The sequence below is a fragment of the Pogona vitticeps genome, chromosome ZW-PAR, assembly GCF_051106095.1.
Source record: "Pogona vitticeps strain Pit_001003342236 chromosome ZW-PAR, PviZW2.1, whole genome shotgun sequence".
NCBI lineage: Eukaryota > Metazoa > Chordata > Lepidosauria > Squamata > Agamidae > Pogona > Pogona vitticeps.
In genome coordinates, this window is record NC_135800.1 from 566789 (window position 1) to 587884 (window position 21096).

The 21096-nt window shown below is 50.1% G+C and overlaps 1 protein-coding gene and 1 long non-coding RNA gene across 3 annotated transcripts in view; one reads left to right on the forward strand and one right to left on the reverse strand.

Annotated features, from left to right (window-relative positions):
* Positions 1-1334: 1334 nt before the first annotated feature.
* On the reverse strand, positions 1335-9390 carry LOC140702890 (uncharacterized). Its single transcript, XR_012082183.2, has 3 exons — positions 9308-9390; positions 3969-4181; positions 1335-1771 (listed from the first exon to the last, which is right to left on the reverse strand). It is a non-coding gene; the product is annotated as an uncharacterized LOC140702890 (long non-coding RNA).
* A 73-nt stretch (positions 9391-9463) lies between these two features.
* Positions 9464-21096, forward strand: part of OLFM1 (olfactomedin 1) — a 33887-nt gene continuing 22254 nt past the window's right edge. The window contains exon 1 of one of the 2 annotated variants that reach the window (XM_072984555.2): positions 9464-10253. In XM_072984555.2, the coding sequence (XP_072840656.2) occupies positions 10188-10253 (66 nt within the window). In that variant the 5' untranslated portion in view covers positions 9464-10187. Of the gene's footprint in view, positions 10254-20836; positions 20975-21096 lie in introns of those variants that run through there. The other variant, XM_078382708.1, reaches the window with a different exon arrangement.

Sequence of the window (21096 nt, forward strand, 5' to 3'; positions counted from 1 at the left end):
AGACAATCATGCTGGGAAAAACTGAAGGCAGCAGGAAGGGAGGAGAACCTGCGATGGACTGGGTTTAGGGCATTTTGGAGGTTACTCGTTCTTGGGGCGACGTGACAGCACATAACAGCCACAAAGCCCAGAATGTGATCGGAGCTTCTTCTTCTTTTTCCAGCTGATGAGACGGGAAAGGAAAGGCAGCCCTCCGATGCCAGATCGCTGTGACAAAACGTAGCAACGAAGTACTCTCTCTCTCTCTCTCTCTCTCTTTTTTTCCCCCTCATAGAAAAGCTACCATTGATTCGAGTCCAATGCCCTGCAATTATCTTGCACGTTGCATTATATTTTTAGATCTTATTCAGTCAAGAGCTGAATGGAAACCACTCATAATTTTCTGCGGATGCTTCGGTCTGTGTTCAAAACAAAATAAAAATCTTCACTGACCCCCTTCCTCCCCTCTCTTTGCCTCTTGGTTGAGCAAGCATTATCTGACCCACACGGTGCCTAGGTTTTTGCTCAGATAACCCCCCCCTTGCCCCCCCCTTGTTGCGTGGGTATTTGTACCTTCCTGGATCCACTTTTCTAAAAACAAACCGGACGGAAAACAAAACTGGGTCCCAAAGTTGTGCTTCTGCACCACAGCAGGAAAGTGGGAGCCATCCTTGACAGAGAATCTAGAGATGGACAATCCGTGCAGGTGATTCTCCCAGCAGGTAACCAGAAATAACACCAGGCAAGATGCCGCAAGAACCTTCACTCCTTGTGTGATGACAAAATGCACCAAAGGTCTAATGCAGTGGCTTCCAAACATTCTCAATTGGTGGCTTCCTTTACTTACTGGCCACTGGCTGTGGTTCCCCCAATACGATACTTTGGGCGTGGGGTGGGGAGAGGCAAAGCCCAGCCTGAGTATGGCTTCTGTGGATTCCACTGCATGGATGATTTGGTTTGTTCCTTTTTTTTCCAGGGATGAGACCATACAACTGCTGGAACCAACCAGCCCAGGGAATTCCTCACACACCTTTTGAAGTCTCTATCAGGGGCTTCTATGTGGTTTCTTCTTCTTCTTCTTTGGTCTTTAGTGTGAGTAGGATTGCTCCTTTTTGGTTCATTTCCAGCATGTGGAATCACTGGGATCAAACCAAAGAGACCTTCCTTTTTTTTTTTTTAAATTTTCAAGCTGGTTTCAATATCTTCATATCCTTAACATCTTAACCACTTCATGATAGGGTGATATTAGGAAATTAAATTGAGAAATTAAAAGCTCCCTTCCTGTGCTCCTTCATGGAGCAGAGTGAGGAAGCAAAAAAAAACACAACAACAATTAAAGTAGCACTGATGCAATGTATCACTTAAGAGAATTTTTATTACAAAATTTTAAAGCTTCCTCCCAGGAGAAGAGAGGAGAGGAAAGGAACAGAGATTTCTCCCTCTTGTTTTTGCTTTCTTAAAGGTGACAGACCAAACCTGGTTGCTTGAGGTGTGTATGCCATTTGGGAGCAAGAATCACACCAAATGGCACTCCGACGTAAGTCTGTCCCACGTTAACAAACCTTTTGTCTGTTATAAAGTAGGGTGCTGCTGGAGCAGTAAAGGGGCTGTTCCTTTCAATTTGTCAAGTCATTTTAATTTTAACAAATAGTTTCAAAGCAATTCAGAGCAAAGGATGTGCCAACACATTTTTTTCCTACCACGTCACCAGCTTAGATATGTTCAGGTAACACCGCCCGATTAAGTACAGAATCTCCAGGTGATTAGACTAAAGAGGACGAGTGTGACTCATCTGAGAAAAATAACAAAAACACAGTGTGAAAGAACAGCGCCACAATCGATGTCATTAAGAACAACGCATTCCAAAGAGAAGAAAAAAGAGAAAGAAAATGGTGGAGAATGACTATTAGTTGAAGTCTAACCAGTTAACAGAATGGCTGTGTTTGGTGCCCCAAGTGATTCCAACTAGACTTTAGGGAAAGAAAGATCCTTGTTCAGTTGCTGAACAGACTCAAGCGATAACCTGTTATGTGTACGTTTGCATCCCTATTATTAATTGGTACTAGCTAGGACGTATGTGAGTTCCCAAATGTGGTGTAGAGGATAGAGTGCTGGGCTAGGACTCTGGAAACCAGGGTTCAAATCTCCGCTCAGCCATGGAAATTCATTGGGGGAGTGGAAACGGTCAAAGCCCTCCTTAAATATCTCACTTACCTTCAAAACCCTGTCAGGGTCCCTATAAGTCAGGTCCGACTTGACAGCATGTAACAACAACAACAACAGCAGTGCCTATGTGTCATCCATGAAACGATCCAGTTTCCTAAAAAGCATTTCTGTCAGCATAGACCGACAAAGTCCTCTAGCGATCATAGAATCACAGGATCGGACGGGACCTGAGCCTCTTCAAAGAGAAGAACAGGGTGGGAGTGAAAATAAGCAACCCATCAATCCGTCCGTCAACTCTCACTCCCCACCAATGCACAAAATCTACCGCCGCTGCTAAAGCACCCCTGACAGGTTTCCTTTTCATCTCAGTTCAAACGCCACCCAATGAGGGAGTCCACCACGGGATGTGGGAACTCAAAGAGTTCTTACAATCCTAAATGTCAATATTTCCTTTCTTGTAATTTGAAGTCACAGATTCAAAAGCCCAACCTTTGGGGGTAGCAAAAACAAAAACCGCAAACCCACCCAACATCGCTCCATCTTCCACGTGAAACGCTTTCCAATATGTGTTCCCCCTGTGCATGCCAGGTTTCTCGCTGTGCCTTTTGATATTTGTGCCGTCAACTGGCTCCAATCTTTCAGCACAAGTAGGTGGTGTATTTCATTCAGATGTCGTGTTCTTCTAATTTTTTTATTTTTGGTACCAGTTGCCTCATTTTGTCTTGCTTTTGGCTCGCCTCCTTGCCGAGCTTGGTCCTTTGGGGCCATTGCTCGAGATGTACAGACGGCATCATTGGAGGTGCCCAGAATGTGGCAACAAACCCAGCTCCTCGTGTTTGCCTTCTGCTCACGCTACAGGACTACAACTGCAACGCAACTGGCGTTTTTAAAAATAGTTCTCTCCCATAGCGCTAAACAGACACAGCGCTAATTCGACCGCTCGCTGGTCTTGTCAGTTTAGCGCTGTTTCACTTGCTGAAGGTAGACGAGATTTAAACAGGGTAAGGGGAGTTGTGTGACATGCAGACACTTTAACCTACACCTCCCTGGAATAATTAAACATTTCTGCATGGTCTAAATATCGGAATGTGGTGTAGATAAGATCACATCAATCTGAGACCATCCTTCGTGTGGTTACATCCTCAGCTTTCTCTTCTTTTGCCTAAACATGCCAAGCTCCCTCGGCTGTTCTTCTTAAGGTTTTGTTTCCAGGAATATTCTGATCATCAGGGAGGTCGGCAAGCCTGGATCGGAGTCTCAAGTCTGTGTCTTTGGTAACAAGCCTGAGTCAAGGCGCACCCATCTTCCCCAGGGACCTTTGGTGGTCCAGACAGCCAGTGACAGGGAATGTCGGTTACGGATATAAGGATGGATGGATTTAAGGATGCAAGAGAGAGAGAGAGAGAATTTATCATGGGATTTACTATGTGCTCAGCATTCAACGAGACAGCGTTAGAGATCCAGTTGGTCTCCATGGCTTTCTTTCTCTGAGGGGCCACCCCATAAGCTGCAGTAAGGAAGCTTAAGGAATTTGTAACTTGAGGCCGAAAGAAGGAGGCGAGTATGAACTTCTTGGGAACGGATAGCAAAAAATGTAATTTTGGTACCACCCTGCGTACTGTTAGGCAAACGCACGGCTCGCTCCGTCTACAAAATGCACCCTGAGAGAGAGGTGGCTGTTGCTTTCCTTTCCATCTCTTGCTCCTAGGATGCTTCCACCAAACCCAGCAGCATCCTCTTTTTTTCTGATCTGACTAGGGATGGGGGAGGGCGGGGGGGTTCCCACTCATGGGATTAGGAGAGAAATGTGAGATGGTTCTCACCTCCAGCTGCTCAAGCCCCGAGGGGTGCAAAGACCATCCATTCCTATTTAAGGGAAGTCTCCGTGTTTGAGGGGTCGAGGAGGAGGCGCCTGCTCTTGCCTGAGCAACATGAACCCCCAATACGACGACGACGCTGCTCTCCTAGGCCTCCTTACAGAAAGATCTTTCTCCTTGAAGCTGCACTCTTTCCATCTGGTGAATGGAGCGTGCCGTCTATCAATAATAATAATAATAATAATAATAATAATAATAATAATAATAATAATAATAATAATAATAATAATAATAATAATAATAATAATAATAATAATAATAATAATAATAATAATAATAATAATAATAATAATAATGGAGGGCTCCTCTGCTGAGGTCATGAATATCAGCGGCGGTGAGCGCTCCAGCGCTGGAGAAAACTGGGCCACCCTCGGCCCGATCTGCTTGGATTTGGATTCCTGCCTTGAGCAGGAGGTTGGACTGGATGGCCTCAGAGGCCCCTTCTGACCCCATGATTCTAGGATTACACACACACACACACACACACAGAGAGAGAGAGAGAGAGAGAGAGAGAGAGAGAGACTCTAGAACTTGCCAGCTGTGTCATTCTGGCAGATGCCCTCCAAAAAGTAACTTTCCCCACCTCTGGTAAGGAGTATGAATTTGGCCAGAAGTCAGATTTCGAGAGAAGGAAATGTGACAAACATTTGTGCCTTTTCCAGTGTGGTTTGATTTGCTCCAGCTTCGAGCAAATCAAAATCTGGACGAACCCCCCCCCCCTGCTCTTTTTGGTTCTTTTTTTTCTTCTTTTTTTGGAAAAAGGCTTCCTTCCAACCAAATGGTGCCTGGATCAGCTTCCTTTATTACATTTCTCCATCACAAAGCAGCAGCTGCCACATAAAAGAAAACAGAAAGCGCTCACCCAATATCTAGAAAGAGCAGAATGGAGGCGCAGATTAAATAAAACAAACCACCCCCTTCAGGCATTAACGAGCCGATATGCATTCTGGGCTGAGAAAAAAAACAACGAGGATGCTTTCTCCATCACCCCTCCATCCGCCCATTTTCTGAAGTCTTGAATTTGCAACCACCCAATCAATTTCCTTGTTGAAAAATCCCAACAAGGAGCAATGGGCAGGAATAATTACCCAGTTATAGTTCCTACTGGTGGCTAAATGCCCTCTTCAGTTATGGATGAAGGTCATCTCCTGTCTTGGCTTTGCGTGGGAGGGCAAGGAAGCGCATCGTTATTCTCCTCATCCCTTGAAAAGGCAAGTTGAGTCCTCTTGGCCATCCCAGATAACGAGCGCAAGAACTATTTTTAAGCCAGATGGTGCTCTTCAACCAAAATAATGCAAATTATTTTGGACTTTTAAGGGTTAGAAGCATGGGGGTGGTGGTGTTTGCAGGCTTTTTAAACCACCAGCAAATTGTGCTGTCCTTCCTTTATCCACACACTGTGCTTCTCGAACAGAAAGGACATCCCCAAGGACTCATCGCTTACCGAGCAAGAGTTTTTGTGGGGCTCAAAAATCCCTCACCGGCAAAGTCTCCTTGCAGAAAGGCAACATGTCTACCACCTCCAAGAGCTTATAAAGGAATGGAAGGGATGAATAAGAGGAAAGATGGGAAGCTCAAGGAGGCAAAATCATAAATCACCTGAATCATAAACCCCGTTGGGAGGGAATCAGGAAGTATGATGATGCCTTTGTAACTGTTTGCATAGTTGATGGATAGACACCAAAGTTACACATTTGGCTAGTTCTTCACTGTACTGTATTATATGCTTTAGTATATTTTATTGTTGGTGTTTTGTTTGAAAAGGAACACACCCAACCCAACTAAAGGAAAATGAAGGATTTTCAAAGTGCTCTCGACACTCCTTCAACCCTGCCTGTACACCGTTGCAAAAGTAGGGCCTGTTCTGCATCACGTGAAGGATGGAGGAAAGGCGAGGGTTCCTTCTTGCCCAAGATTCGCTAACTCAATAGCCAGGTTTCTCAGGTGGCCCTCTACTGTCCTTGAACTTCCAACATGGCTCCTGTTAGGAACGGCTTGTTCTCCCATGAAGCCAGTCTCTAGAGGCAGGCTCTGTGTGGAAGCACAAAGAAGGGGCTAACCCCTCTGGAAGCACCTGCTCCAGAGAGAGGAGAGTGCCTGAAGAGGTCCTCCCGAACCTAAGATCACCTGGTGAGGCCCTTCTCTCAGGTCCCACCACCTCAGCAGGAACCTTTTGGTGGGGATATCAGAGAAGGCTTTCTGGCGGAAACCTACAGAGCTGGTTGAACTACTGGATGGATGGATGGATGGATGGATGGATGGATGGATGGATGGATGGATGGATGGATGGATGGATGGATGGATGGATGGATGGATGGATGGATGGATGGATGGATGGATGGATGGATGGATGGATGGATGGATGGATGGATGGATGGATGGATGGACATCCACCCCAGTCCAGAAAGGTCCCTTCCAGCCAAAACCTCTTAAAGCCAGTATATCCAACAATCTTTTCCGGCCCCTTTCTGCGGTGAAGGAATTCAAAGGACCCAAGAACCATGGGTGCAGACGCCTAATCCCTTAGTACTAATGACAGTTGAGGTAAAATGTTGGGGGCCTTCATTGTGGGAACATTAAACCACTCCGTCTCACTTAATGCGGTGCATTCTCACTTAGGCAGCGACAGCCCTTTCTTGTATTGATCCCTGAATCTGAGCCTTAAATCAGCACACGTTGACAAAAGCCGCTGGGCTTCGCTGAGGTAAACAGCTAAACATGCAACGCTCGGGAGAACTCACGGAGGCAACCCCTCCAAACAAGGTTCAGCAGGAGAAACACCATGTCCTCCGGGGTGTGTGTGTGTGTTTTCACAGCATATTTCAAACCCTCTACGATAGCGACCACCCTTCTTTTAAAGAGTGTGATCAGAGGAGGAAATGGCTCCTGTTTTGGGGAGCCCGGTGTCAAGGCTGTGGATGGTCTCGGTTCCCCTCCTCTGGCCACATGCCAGCTTGGGTACGGGCAAAGCAAACCAGGAGAAAACACAGCCTTGGCAATGAGGACCACCGCTTGGGAACAATTTGCACCTTGAGTCAAATAACAGGCGGTGACAAGATGCATTAGCTAATGGGTTGTTAATTATACACAAGCCCCCTTTTAGGAAGACAATGGTCGCAGGGCAGGGCAGTCACAGGAGGGGTGGATTTTTTTGGAAATCCATTTGGAATAACCTTTTCCAACATTCAGAGCTAGAACCTCCAGTGTGAGGAGCAGTGAAAGATGTACCTAATTCTGACACGTCCCCGATGTACTTGTGAAGCATGAAGGCCTTTGTTTTGACAGTAACAGGTGATGTTTTAAATATAGGTCACCCTTGGGCAACAGTAACACACACACACACACACACACACACACACACACACACACACACACACACACACACACACACACACACACACACACACACACACACACACACACACACACACACACACACCCAGCATTGTGTGGGTTTTTCTGCTGGGTGCCAGTTTATTCTAGTTGACTCCCTTCTGTGTTCTGCTTTCTTTTCTTTTCTTTTCTTCCTTCCTTCCTTTCTTTTTCTTTCTTTTTCTTTCTTTCTTTTTTCAAGAAAAGGATGTTGGTGCTGTTACTGTGGCAACTGCCTTCTTGCGTTAGGCTGATGCCTGCCTAAGGGAGGCAGAGCCCTCTCTTAAAGAGACACGCACAGACGGGAGAAGGTCTCCCAAGAAGATGTGGGTCGTGCCATTCCCGGGCATCAATGGCCAGAATAAGTCCAAGGTGCAACAGAGCTTAGCGCATGCGCCAGCCTTGGGCAGGAAAGAGGAGAGACCATTTATAGGAGTTAGAGTGTCCTAAATCCGGAAGGGGAGGGGAAGCATGGCGATCCTTGTTGACCATTCAAAGTCTAAGAGAGGCTGGCCCCTTGGTGAGGTCACAAGCAAAAGCCGGCTTCTAGTCCACTGGGGGCCTTCAACAAGGTAGGTACCATTAATGGCCTGGTAATAATTCAAGATTTCCAAAACCCAGGGCTAAAGATTGCGGCGTATTTTCCTAATAATAATAATCGTAGAAGTGCAGAGTTGGAAGGGACCCTAATCTAGATCATTGAGTCCAGCCTCCCCACCCCCCAAGCTCTCCAGCCAGCTAAATGACTGGTTCTTAACCTTTGTTACTCAGATGTTTTTGGACTGCAACTCCCAGAAGCCTTCACCATCAGCTCTGCTGGCTGGGGTTTCTGGGAGTTGCGGTTCAAAAAACACCTGAGTAACAAAGGTTAAGAACCACTGAACTAAATGACTGGACCCTAATTTGGATGTTTCCCATCATCATCATCATCATCTTAGAACTGCCGAGCTGGAAGGGACCCTCTAGATCAGTGGTGTCGAACTGTGGCCCTCCAGATGTTCTTGGACTTCAACTCCCAGAAGCCTTCACCACCACCTCTGCTGGCCAGGATTTCTGGGAGTTGAAGGCCAAGAACATCTGGAGGGCCACAGTTCGACACCACTGCTCTAGATCATCAAGTCCGGATGGGGTCCTGTAATTCTGAGATTACTATTAGAAAAACTGCCGGTCAAAGAGATCAGAAATCAAGGATAACCCAAGGTTTCAGGAGGGAAGCCCTCTTGCGTACCTTGGCAGGTGGAATGCAGACCGTCTAAGAGCCAGATTTATGGCTGGAATGCCCCCACCTCCAGAGTCTGATGGCCTCCCCTCCATTCCAGATCCTTTGGGCTGTTTCAGGAGGGCCCTTGGGTTGATTGAATGCTGGCAGAGCTAGGAATACCCCCCGTCACGGGGTTCTCCCCCCCCCACCTGAGCCCCACACCCTCCTCCTCTACAGTCCCCTGCGGAGTTGGCAACACAACAACCCCCCCCCCCTTCTTTCGGCCGTGTCAGACCTTGGGTGTCCCTCCGGCCCAGCATTGCCAACTCTGGCCGGCAGCCTCTCCAAAGTGCCAGCATCCTTTCGGGAGAGATGCCTGCGGGGGGGAGGGAGGGTGTCCCTCCTCCAAGTGAAGGCCGATTGTCCTCAGCAGCCTGCCTTCCCCCGGGGGGGGGAGGGTCCTGGGGGTTCAGGGTTGGGCCCGGGAGGCACAGCCTGCCTGGGGAGGGGTCTTCTTGGCTCGGAGCAGTAGGGCCTTCCTCCGGAGGGTGAAAAGGGGGGGGGGTCTTTCTCCCGGCGGTTGCCTCTGTGACTCCCCCCCCCCCCGAGCCTGCCTTCCTCCGGGCAGGGGGAAGAGGGCAGGTCGAGGAGGGGGGCATCCCTCCCGCCTCCCCCCCTGCTGGGCACGCACACCTCCCTCCCCGCCACCCACCTCAGCATCCTCCGCCTCCCTTTCCCTCGGTTCAGTCCAACGCTCCCCGCCTTGCTTGATGTCACATCCTGCTCCCCCATCGCTCGCTCGCTCTCCCCCCCCAACCCCAGCCCACCCCACCCCAGCGGCGCTCAGCCAGTGCCTCGCCACCGCCTTGGCTCCGGCGTCCTCCCTCCCTCCTTCCTTCCTTCCATCCATCCCTCCCTCCATCCTTCCATCCTTCCTTCCTTCCTTCCTCCCGTCCTTCCTTTTCTGGCTCCGGCCAGCCCGCCTTCCAGCCTCCCCTCCATCCCTCCATCCCTCCCTCCATCCCTCCCTCCCGCGCCCCGGGAGGCAAACTTTGGCGGCGACCCCCTCCTCCTCCTCCTCCTCTTCTTCCTCCTCCTCCTCCTCCTCCGGCAGAAGCGTCCGGGGCTGCGGCAGCGCCTTTTTTCGCCCCTGCCCGGCCGGGCCAGCGCAGGCAGGCAGGCAGGCAGGCATCCATCCATCCGGCCGGCCGGCGGGCTTCGATCGGGCGCGCCAGGAGCTCTCCAGCTCGCTAGCCGGCCTCCCTCCGGCGGCCCCGGCGGCGACCATGCCAAGGGCAGAGGCGAGCGCGGCGGCAGCTCGTCCTCCTCCTCCTCCTCCTCCTCCTCGCCCTGCTGCCCCTTCTAAGGGGTGCTGAGCAGCCCAGCGCCGCCGGGAGGGAGGGAGGGAAGGGGCGCCGTCCTCCTCCTCCTCCTCCTCCTCCTGCTCCTCTTTTCTTCTTCCTCCTCCTCCTCCTCTTCCTCGCCCAGGGCTGCGGCGCGATCCGGCGGCGGCGGCGGCGGCGGCAAGGAGAAGCGGCAGCCGAGCCCCCCAGCTCCGTCGATGCCCGGGGGGGCCTCCCCGCGCCCCAGCCATGCGACCCCCCAGCAAGGTCCTCAGCCTCCTCTTCCTCTTGCTGATGGGCACCGAACTGACCCAAGTAGGTGCCTGCCTGCCTGCTTGCGACCCCCCCCCCCGCTTCCTCTCCTCCCCCACTGAAGCCCCGGGATGCTAGCTGGGAGTGATGGGGGTGGTAGTGGCTAGGTGGGTGGGTGGGTGGGTGGGGGTCTCCTCTCCCCCTTCCTCTCTGGCCGGCCGTCTTCCCCTCTTCCCTCCGGAAACACACACACACACACACACACCCCGCTTTAAAGCCCAGCCGGCTTGGGAAAGGCGTGCTTTGGTCCGCTTCTCAGTCGAGCATCCTGGATGGGAGCATTGCGCGCGGGGGGGGGGGTGAGGTTGCATCCGTGGGTCCAACTTGCGGGGAAAGGGTCGAAGGGGGTCTGGTTGCCTCTTGCCCCCCCCCGGCCCAAGACCTGGCGCTCGCCGGCGCCCCCTGGCCCTGCGCGCCCTCCCCGCTGCGCCGAACTTCCATAAAAGTTGAGGTTCCCCCCATCATGCACACACGGGGGGGACTCTTTAAGGAGAGGCAAGGGCGGAGAGGGGAAAGGGGGTCTGAGCCGAGTGGGGGGGGGTCGAGGGACACCCCCTTGCCTCCGCAGATGGAGAGGTCGGGCTCTCCTGGGGGGGGGCGGAGGCTGGACCCTGTCCTGGGCGCCTCCTGGCCCTTTCCTCTACCTCCCCACCTTTGGGAGGGAAAGAGAGAGGGTGGGGTGGGGGGGAGAGGGGTGGTTGCTGAAGTCCTTGGGAAAACTGGCCTCCTCAGCTTTGGGGTCGTGGGGGGGCAAGGGGGCGCAGGTGGGGACCCGGGACCCAAAGAGCCAGGAAGGAGTCCAAAGGTCCCTCCCTCCCTCGTATATAGACAAGTGGAACCTCTTGCCATTTCACCTTCCTTTTGAAGAGGGAGGGGACACACACACACACCGGTGAATAGGCTGGGGGTGGGTGGGGACTGGATGGACCTTCCGGGTGTGACCCTGCGACCCCCCCCCCGCCCACGGACCCGTCCCTCTCCAAGGTGCTGCCGGGCCCCTGCTTGCAACCCTGTCTCCCCCCCCGCGCTGACCCTTATGCCAGCCCCCATGAAATTCAATTAAATTGGCACAGGAAGGCGGGGGGGGGTCCTTTTTCTTTGGCAGCCTCTGCGCCTGTGTGTGTGTTTTTAAAAACCTTTCTCCTTTTAAGCCCAGCCTTCTGGCCCACCTCTCTATAGAAGGTGGGGGTGGGCAAGTGAGGAATTGACATGCTTTACCTGTGCGGGGGGGGGGCATATAAAAGGTAGTGTGCTCCTGAAAGCATCAGTCACTGTTCCCCCGTCCAGATCCTCCTCTCTCTGTCCTCTTCACCCCCCCACAAGCATTTGTTCTCTCCTGCTCCCCTTCCTCCCCCCCTCCGTGCCTTTTGAACCTGGGGTGTGATGCAGAAAGCACATTTGGGGGGGGGGGGGGAACCAGCTCCAAACAGAGGCCTGTGAACGAGACAAGAGGACAGAAGGGAGGGTGGATCTTCGAGGAGGATCCCGGGGTTTCCTGCTGGCCTGCCAGAACCCCGGGAAGGGCGGGCGCATCCTTGTGCCCGGGAGAGCAGCGGGCATGCCTTTGTGTGTGTGTGTATGTGTGTGTCGGTTTGTGTGGAGAAAGACAGAGCGTTGTCAGGAGGGAGAGGAAGGGAAGGGGAGAAGGGGGGGGGTTCATGCCTCTTAGGCGAGATTCTGCGCATGCCCAGCCACTAGACAAATGGAGGGGAGAAAGAGAGAGAAATCTATGCAAGGCTGGTCTTGAAATTGGCACAGAGCATGTTTCTCTGCCCGCGGCTGCCCCCCCCCAGCCCCACAACAACAGGGCTGCTGGTGGTATCCGTGGCACGCTGCCACCCTCCACATACATGATATGATGAGCTCGCTCGCTCTCTTGCGCTCTCCTAGCCTGGCTTTCCCCTTGCTGAACACCCTCCTGCCATTGGAGAGTGGAGGCAGGTGTCCAGGTGGGGGGGGAGTGTCTCTCCAGCTGCCGGCTGACCCACCGCCTCCCTCTCTTCTCCCCCCCTCCCCAGGAACGCCTTCCTCTGAAGCACCTGCCTGCCTCCTTCTCTGCCCAAGGAAATTTTCTCCCCAAGGGCGAGGGGTTTTTTTGTCTCCTGCCTGTGTTGTACTCTCTCTCTCTCCATCAGGAAAGGGACTCTGCCCTCTGAATGCAGGATTGATTTGGGGGGCCGAGAAGAGAGAAGGAGGGATGGGGGAAGCAGAGGCTGGGGGTGGCTCAGCCATGTAGCCGTCGGGGAAAGATGAGAGACCCCAGCTCTGAATCGGCTCCGTCGTTTCCCCCCCAAGTGTGGCCGGGGATGGGCAGGGGTGGGAAGGAGGGCCGACATTTCAAAGGGGTGCTCTTCACCTCCCATGGCGCGAGGGGGGGTGGCGATGATCCTAGGATCCACATTTTAGGACAAAAGGAGGTCATCTTTCTGGCAATATGTAATCCGTAGCTTCTGTACTCCGACTAGAAGGTACAGCATGAGGGTGACAAGATTTTTTTGGGGGGGATGTTTGTCTTCGAGCCACCTAGAACAGAAAGGCAGAGGCTCTGGCCATTTAAAAATAAAGCCCAAACTTTGTCTTGTGACATGACTTTTATTAGACCAGCCCAAAGAGAAAGTTTGGATTCCTGCCTTGAGCAGGGGGTTCAGATCATCAACCTTTGCCCTACCTTTAGCTACCTAGCGGCTCAAAAGAACTAAGAATAACTATATATATCCTGCCCCCCACCTGTGCTCCACTTCGGATCTCTCTCTCGAGAGGGCAGTTTAGAGCAATAATAGAAGGGCCATGTGTAGATTATAGGATGAAGTTCTTGCATTTAGCCAGGAAAAATCAGATGCCCAAATATATAGCATGTCATGCTAGGTTGCAAGACGCAGAGGGGAGGAAAAGCATGCGCCACAACAAATAGATGATTTCCTCCCCTGAAGGGAGCACCACTTCTAAATACGTGATAAGTGTTATCTTCCTATTTGACCATCAGATTCTCAGAATCTCCCTGTATTATTCTGGTTTCAAAGTTCAAGCCCCCTGGTGAAACATCCACCCCCCAAATACCAGTGCCTGTTCTTCTGCTATCATCTCCTTCCTTGCTTGGTTAACCTTCTTCTTCCTTCCCCAAAGCACTGCTTCTGATTATTGGGTTCTCAGGAAATCCCCGATTTCCACCCGTCTTGCTCAACTGGACGAAACAGTTCCTTCTGCATTAGCAGTCGGTGGAACAGAGTGAGACTTGAAGTCTGAAGCTCCTTCTCGTCATCTCTGAAATTACAACCTGTAGCCTGTTTCATCCTAAAAGCATATTTTGGAGATGGAAGGGGCGAGAATCAGCTTTAAAAAAAAAACCAATAAGTCCATCTCCATAGCCTGAAATCCTGACTGGCCCGTGAGCATCACAACTCTGTCACTTAAGCTCCCTAAGCGCAGACTTCCCCTTGAGATAACAAGTACTGTATAGACAAAGGGGAATCACCTGCTACCTGATCTTCCTCCTTTTCTTCTGCAGCAAAATGTTGCGGTACGATCTTACTTCTAGCAGGACGTTTCGCCTCTTACACCGCTTCCCTGTATGAGCAGAAGAGGGTTGGTGAACATTTAATTTCAGTTCTGCTTTGAGTCGGAATTTACAAAACTCTGAACCTCTGAAGAGGTAGGAAAGCGAAGCTGCCCACCCCCTCAAGCAGAAGAGGGACCACCTGAAATGGGTTCACAGCCCTGATCAAAGCCCTGCTAGATTTTAAGAGGAAACATGCAAAAGGCTGCACTGTCATCCTATGTATACTTACCTGGGGATAATTCCTATAGTACGAGTCAGCAGGACTTGCTTGAGAGCTGACATGTATAGGATTGTACTACAATAGGAATAGTTGAAGGAATTAAGTAGGCATGGGATGTTTTTATTATTTTTTTTTACACTGCAGCTAGCCAAGTTCAGCTGCTAGATTGTTGGGAGGTGTCGCTTTGTCTCGGAAGAGTCTCAGGATCCTCACCTGTTCTTAGCTGTGATGGCTATTAAAACATGGAGAAGGAAACCAGTAGATCTTTCTAAGCTCCATGGCAACTGCAAAGCATTAGGGGACGGTAGTTTCTCTGTTCATTAAGCTCTCTAGAGAGTGTATCTCAAAAAATGTTGAGCTCCCTAATGCTTTGCAGTTGCCATGGAGCTTTGAAAGTTCTACCTGTGTCCTTCTCCCTGTTTTAATGACTGTTGCTGTAGAGATAGCCTCAGGTGTATGTGTGTGTCCTAAAACTGCCCTGAGAAGTTGGATTTTGGGGCTAAAGTGAACAGAATTCTAGCGGGGGAATTCCTGCTGAAATCTGGTAGCCATAGCCAAGGGGAAAACAAGATCTACTGGGAACAGTAGTCTTCTTCTCCGCCACGATCAAGACTGCTTTTAAAAAACAAAACAGAGAGCACAATCAGTTACAAACGATGCTGTTCCGAAACAGCCTTTGCGCTGTTAAGTTGCGAGCCAGTCGCTGTAAACTAGCTGAAGGTAAAAAGTGGCTGGTAACAAGATGAGAAGTGAAATGAATCGTCCCTGCGGTGCTCGAACCCCGAACCCTGGCCAAGGGGATCCCATTTCTCCTGACCATATCAAAGATACTCCCAGGAATTCTGCACTGGGGCTTTCACCCGAGTTTCCGAAAGGAAGGGAATTACTCTAGAGCAATTATTCCCAACTTTGTGTCCCCAGATGTTCTTGGACTGCAACTCCCAGAAGCTCTTGCTAGCATAGCTTGTGGTGAAGGTGTTTTGGGAGCTGCAGTCCAAGAACATCTGGGGACCCAAAGTTGGGAGCCACGGCTTGACGCCATGAATGACCCTCCAAAAACCCTGGTCTGGAGGATCATCTGAACCAAACAAACCAGGGTCCAGAGCAGGGGGTCCCAACCTTGAGAAACTCAGGTGTTCTTGGACTACAACTCCCAGAAATCCTGGCCAGCGCAGCTTGTGGTGAAGGCTTCTGGGAGTTTTGGTCCAAGAACATCTGGAGACCCAAGGTTGGGGAAACACAGATCTAAAGCATGGAGGTCCTTTTCTCTCTGCATGTTTTAAAACCTGTTATCAATGTTATTTCTTTTAAAAGTCCAGATAAACATTTGATGCCATTCATCAATTTATGAGGCTTGACTATAGGTATGCTCTATAGTCATGCTGTTAAATTCCTCAAGTTTTCTCTGTCAGCTTCTAAATGTGATGGAACGTGATTCTATGTTGCAAAGCACACATGCACACAGACACACACACGTATACACACACATGGAGGAAAGGAGGGACTGCTATTAAGTATCATCAGATTCTGAATTATGCTGATTATACAGTTAGCATAATTTCTGACTGTAATCCAGAAATCATGGGATTTCTATAGCTGTCTATAAAGGCATCACCTTCTGCATTTGTAGGGTTTTCAAGGTATGTGAGATATTCAAGGAGTGAGTTTCTAAGACTGAGCAGGTATTTGCACCCAGGTTTGAGTTAGAGTCCGTCACTGTATGTACTACATCACACTGCCTCGTTGTTGTGCATAAATTACAATCACTCCACTTTGTAGCTTCTCGCAGGCAGGATAAGTGCCCGTGGAGGCCTGTTATTTCCACACGTTGTCTCAGTTTACATGTTCCCACGCTCCGCGTGAGAACATGGCAAGAGAACATAAGTTCCCGGCTGGAATAGATGAGGGTCACCATCCGGCCTCCCACCGTAGCAAGCCAGATGGTGCAGGGAAGCGGAGTGGAGAGGCGGCAGTTCCTCTCCTGCTGTCCTCGCCTGATAACCAGCCTTCAGCGTGATGCTGCCTCTGATCTGAAGGTGGCAATCAGATAACACCATTGCTGGCAACTGAGAAACCATCCCCTTTTTCAAGCGACAGTATCTCAACAGCTGGCTGTCATCCCGTCCCTGGGCAGCATGTTTCATAAATCCTTCCTGCACCAGTGAAGCACTTTTCACGCTCAATCTTTTGCTGGCCGTTTTCGAGGGAGGAGACCAAGCTGCAATAGGATACGGTTTGGAGAAATCCAACGATTCCATTTGTTTTCATTTTCATATACGATACATCTGTTCTGCTCCAAAATGTATTTTCTTCCCAAAGGCGGATTTTGAAAATGGATGCACTTAAGAGATGCTTTGAGGCAGGTTTGAGCTCTTCTAAAACACCCAGGAGGAGCAAAGGGAGACCTTCTTGGACAGAAAGGTCGCTTTAAGGGAGATTTTTCCTAGAAAAAGCAACCCTTTCTGGTCTGATCAGACATGACCTTTACTGACCCACTGATCACACCCATGTGGTGCCTATAAATCACAGCCTCATGGAGCTGGAAGGGGCCTCCAAGGCCATCCAGTCCAACCCCCTGCTCAAGGCAGGAATCCAAAGCAAAGCAAATCTAACAGAGGGTGGTCCTATTTTCTCTTGAAGGCCTCCAGCTCTGGAGCCCTCACCACCTCCCGAGGACATTGTCGTACTGCTCTAACAGTTGAGAAGTTTTTTTCCTGAGATTCCACCGAAATCTGGCTTCCTGTCACTTGAACCCATTGTAACATGTCCTGTACTCTAGGATGATGGGGAAGAGATCCTGCCCCTTCTCTGTAGGGCTCCCTTTCAAGCCTTTGAAAAGTGCTGTCCTATCCCCCCTCAGTCTTCTTTTCTCAAAGCTAAAAGCAGCAAATAAACAAACAAATAAAAACATAAAGAGAGATTGCCAGGGATCGCTGCCTCTCGTAAAGTTACAACAGTAATGCTACACAAATTTCGTTCATCATCTGTATCCCTGGCAAAACAACTTAACAGTAGGACACTTCTTCTTTGGGATGGTTTAATTCTGAATTCTTCTGGCTTTTCTCTGGCCTCCGATTCACGCCTTCCAGGGCGAATTTCTCTTGCTGTGCTCCTGTTCCCCTCAACTGGTCAAGAGCACCCTGGAAATGGATGGCAAGCAAAATGGCAAGCCTCCAGACCATAATGCAAGGCAGCTGCCTCCCCTCGTAATCCAGTTGGGCTTTCATTTCACGAACTTCAGCTTTCCGACAGTATAAAACAAAGAGGGAGGGAGGGCGGTAATTTTCAACCCTGGGTCATATTTATTGCTGGAGTTATCTTGTAATCAGGATTAGTGTGTCTCAGTGGAAAGTAATGCAAAACTAATTACCAACTAACCGAATTAGAGAGATGAGGAGCGTAAGCTGCATTTACAATTGGAAAGGATGTGAGGTGGTTGGGTGTCCCAAAGCTGAGTCACGGACGAGAAGCTCTAGATTTTGTTTGTGTCGTGAATCAAGGACCCTCCCAAGATCTTCCCTGCTTTTATCAGCTTCGTCCTTGTATGGCAAAAATGCAAGGTACACAATATTCGGAATTATAGACAGGCACAAACTGCCGATTTGGTGGTTCATGCTTTCCAGAGAACCTTAACCATGAAGGAATAGAGGCAGGGGGGAAATGTGCACAAATGGTTTTTTTGATTTAAAAAAAAACCACAAAGAAATAAACAGCAGTCTCCATGTTCGGAGTTCAACAATGGAAGCAGGCCATACACACGTGTCTTCACTACTCGCCTGTTTTGATATGTGTCATCAAGTCAGTTCCAATTAATTGCAACCCTAATTAAGTTCTCAACACCTGTGAGATACTTAAGGAGTGTTTTTTTTTTTTACAAGTGCCACCTCTCCCTGGGTTTCCATGGCTGTGTGGAGATTCGAACCTTGGTCCCCAGAGAGCTAATCCGTCACTCTTTCCATTCCGCCAGACCGGCACTCTGTTTTCCCAAGAGAAAAATCTAATGGACTTGCAGGGCATTGAACCCTCTTTAGCGTCAGATGGTCTCCAACCAGCTGAGACATGTCTGTCTCCTGTCGGGGGGCAGAAGTTGTGTGTGTGTGTGTATGCGCGCGCACGTACGTGCATAGCCATGCGTGTACAGTGCATGCATATGTGTGTGTGTTTGCATTCATGTTGCGCTTTCTAAAATAAGTCTCCTTTCCTCTCTTAGCTCACTTTGCATGACTTGTTAATGGTTCCAGACAGACTTGCAGTCATTATTCTAGTTTATTTTCTGTTGCTGAAACTAATCAATCAATCAATCCTAAGCATTCTGGAGAGACTAGACCCCTCTAACTTCCCCTTTTTAACTCCTTACTGTTTCCTTTGTTGGAGAGACTTTTCCTTTTTTGAGGGAAAAAAAAGGCCGCTGTGTCGAACTCTCTCTTTTTTGGCTGTTTTCCATTTGCATATAAATTACATTTCAGGACACTGAGTTTCTGATTGATTTAATAACCCTCACATCCTGCCTTAGGTCTGGGATCCCAGCGAGGGTCAGATTAGTGGATTTTCACCAAGTGGGAGATGACAGGAAAATGTCACACATGCATGGAGGCCTTACGTAAATCCAGAACCATCTCCTCTCCAGTTGGTTCTCTGTCCACAACTCCTCCGGAGCACAGCCCTGCGTTGCGTCCAGGCCTCCCAGGGCCTTGTGAGGACTGAAGGTTGCATTTATTTTTGTCTATAGGTGGGGAGCTGAAGTCACTGACAGCCACAATATTATTTGGTTTGCATCGTTATATGATAAGCACAAAATCCTGGAGTCGGAAGGCGCCTCTAAGGCCATCGAATCCAACTCCCTGCTCAAGGCAGGAATCCAAGACAGCGATTTGAGTCCCGCTCCCTGTTCTTTGTAATTCTTTCTTCTGATTTGGGAGGAACAAGACAGGTAAGGGGGGGTGAGATTGACGTTGGGACAGGCAGTCGCCTGTGCTTGTGGAAAAGGGGTGGCCCCCTTTATATCCACAACAAAGACCCAAATCCAGACAGAGAGCCACCTGTTCCCTTTTTTAAAAGAATTGCGGTTTCAAAAAAAATGAAATTGGCGGGATGGGGGTGGGAAGGAATGAAGACTTTTCTGTCAGCCCTGCTTTAGTGCCTGGCCTTCACTGTTCAGCCCACACCGATTCTGCCATATGGGGCCTGTTCCATCGCTGATGGAGGACCAGCTGTTCTGACAGAACGCCAACCACGCAGAGCGGAGGCACCTGCCGAGGGGGGAAGGAGAGCGATCAAAATTGCTAGATTGGCCGTGAAGATGTGTGACAGGATCGCTGTGATGGGCTTTAGAGTAACTGGGAAGGGTGAGGAGGAAGACAGACCCTCAAACGGTTCCTCGTTCATTTTTGGGAGACAGTGAGCAGCTAAAGAGGAAGAGGATTTTTACCACTGGGAGAATATTCACTGACCGTAGAAGATGTCTCCTTTTTTTCATCCTCTTAAGCATAATGTCCCTTTTTTTCCTTCCTGAATTAGTCACAGATCCCGGGAGCCCTACTCAGCCATTACCCGGGTCTGGGAAATACATTTTAGAGAGGAGCAACTGGGTGCCTTCCTGTCATCACTTGGAGAGTGACGTATCATGAAAAGGGGAAGGGTCTTGTTCCTGTCTTGGCCACACATATGAGGAAGAACCCTTTCTGTGTGCAGTTGGGCAATGGCATATGTCACGGATTGGATGAGATGCCCAATAGAATTATTGCCACTTTATTACATAAGCTAAAGCACCGAATGGGTTGCTTGTGTCTTTCTCAATGATCAGCAAGTTCTGTACTCATTGTGTGTGTGCCAGCTTTGCTCCTCAAAGGGAAAAGGCAATTGAAACATTGTCTACAAATTATAAAGACCTTTGTCTCACTTTTGTATTGAGGTCTGGGATCTCAATGTATTTTAAAATTCCTCATGAATTTGTCCTGGCATAGGAAGGAAGGAAGGGAGGGAAGGAGGGAGGAAGACTTGAAAGATAGTCCTACAGGGCAAGATCTGCTCTTGATCATCCCAGAGTGCAGGACTCATAATAAGGAGCTCGAGTTACAGAAAACCAGATTTCGGTTGAATATCGGGAAAAACGTCTTAACTGTTAGAGCAGTATGATGATGGAGCCAATTATCTCAAGAGATGGTGAATGATCAAACGCTGGAGGCCTTTGAGAAAACACTGGACCACCCTCTGTCTGATGTGCTTGGATTGGGATGCCTGACTTGAGCAGGGGGTTGGACTAGATGGCCTTCGAGGGCCCCTTCTGACTCCATGATTCTAGGATTCTCTGATTTTGTGCATAGTGTCTGTGTCGAAATAGGAGATTAATTCTTTGAGGGGGGGAAAGGGGGCTCTTGAAATTAGCAAATAAGGATATTACAAAATTAGTAAATGGCAACAAAAGAAAAACGATGCATGTTTGCAGAAATTGTTCTGCTCTCCCCCTCTTTGTCTCCCTCCCGGTCTTGGCTATCTTCACCCCTGTTGTAAATGTAGGACCCCGTTTTCGTACCTGGGAGTGTTGATGCGCAGGTCGCCCGCCTGGGAAAGGGGGTGACTTGTTTGCTAGGAACAGCCACCAACCAATACGTATTTGAACAGGGATGTCAAAATCGGTGCGCCTGTGTTTGTGTGTTTTGTAAACGTTGAGGGCCCCCCCTGTGTGCGCGGATCCACCAAGCTGGACTCTCCGCAAGATGCGCCTGGGGAATAGGGGGCGCGGGGGAGGTGGGGGACGAGAAGCAGGGCAGCCCCCTTGCTTGCTTGCTTGCCTGTCGCCCCTTCTCGCTTCGGAGGACGCCGGCAATGCTCGCCTCGGCAGGACGGTGGCGCCAGAACCCCGCGGTTGCGTCCCTCGCCGCGCAAAGAGGCGCGGAAGGAGGCGCGGATTCTCCGCGGTTCCCGTTCCAGGCGCTTTCCCTGCAAAAGGTCCGCGGGGGACCCCGAGGGCGGAGGGTCGGGAGACGGAACTGGCTCCTGGGGGAACCGTCGCCGGGCCAAGAAACCAGCAAAAGGGGGCCACCAGGCGGGCCTGGCCAAGGGCATGCGCC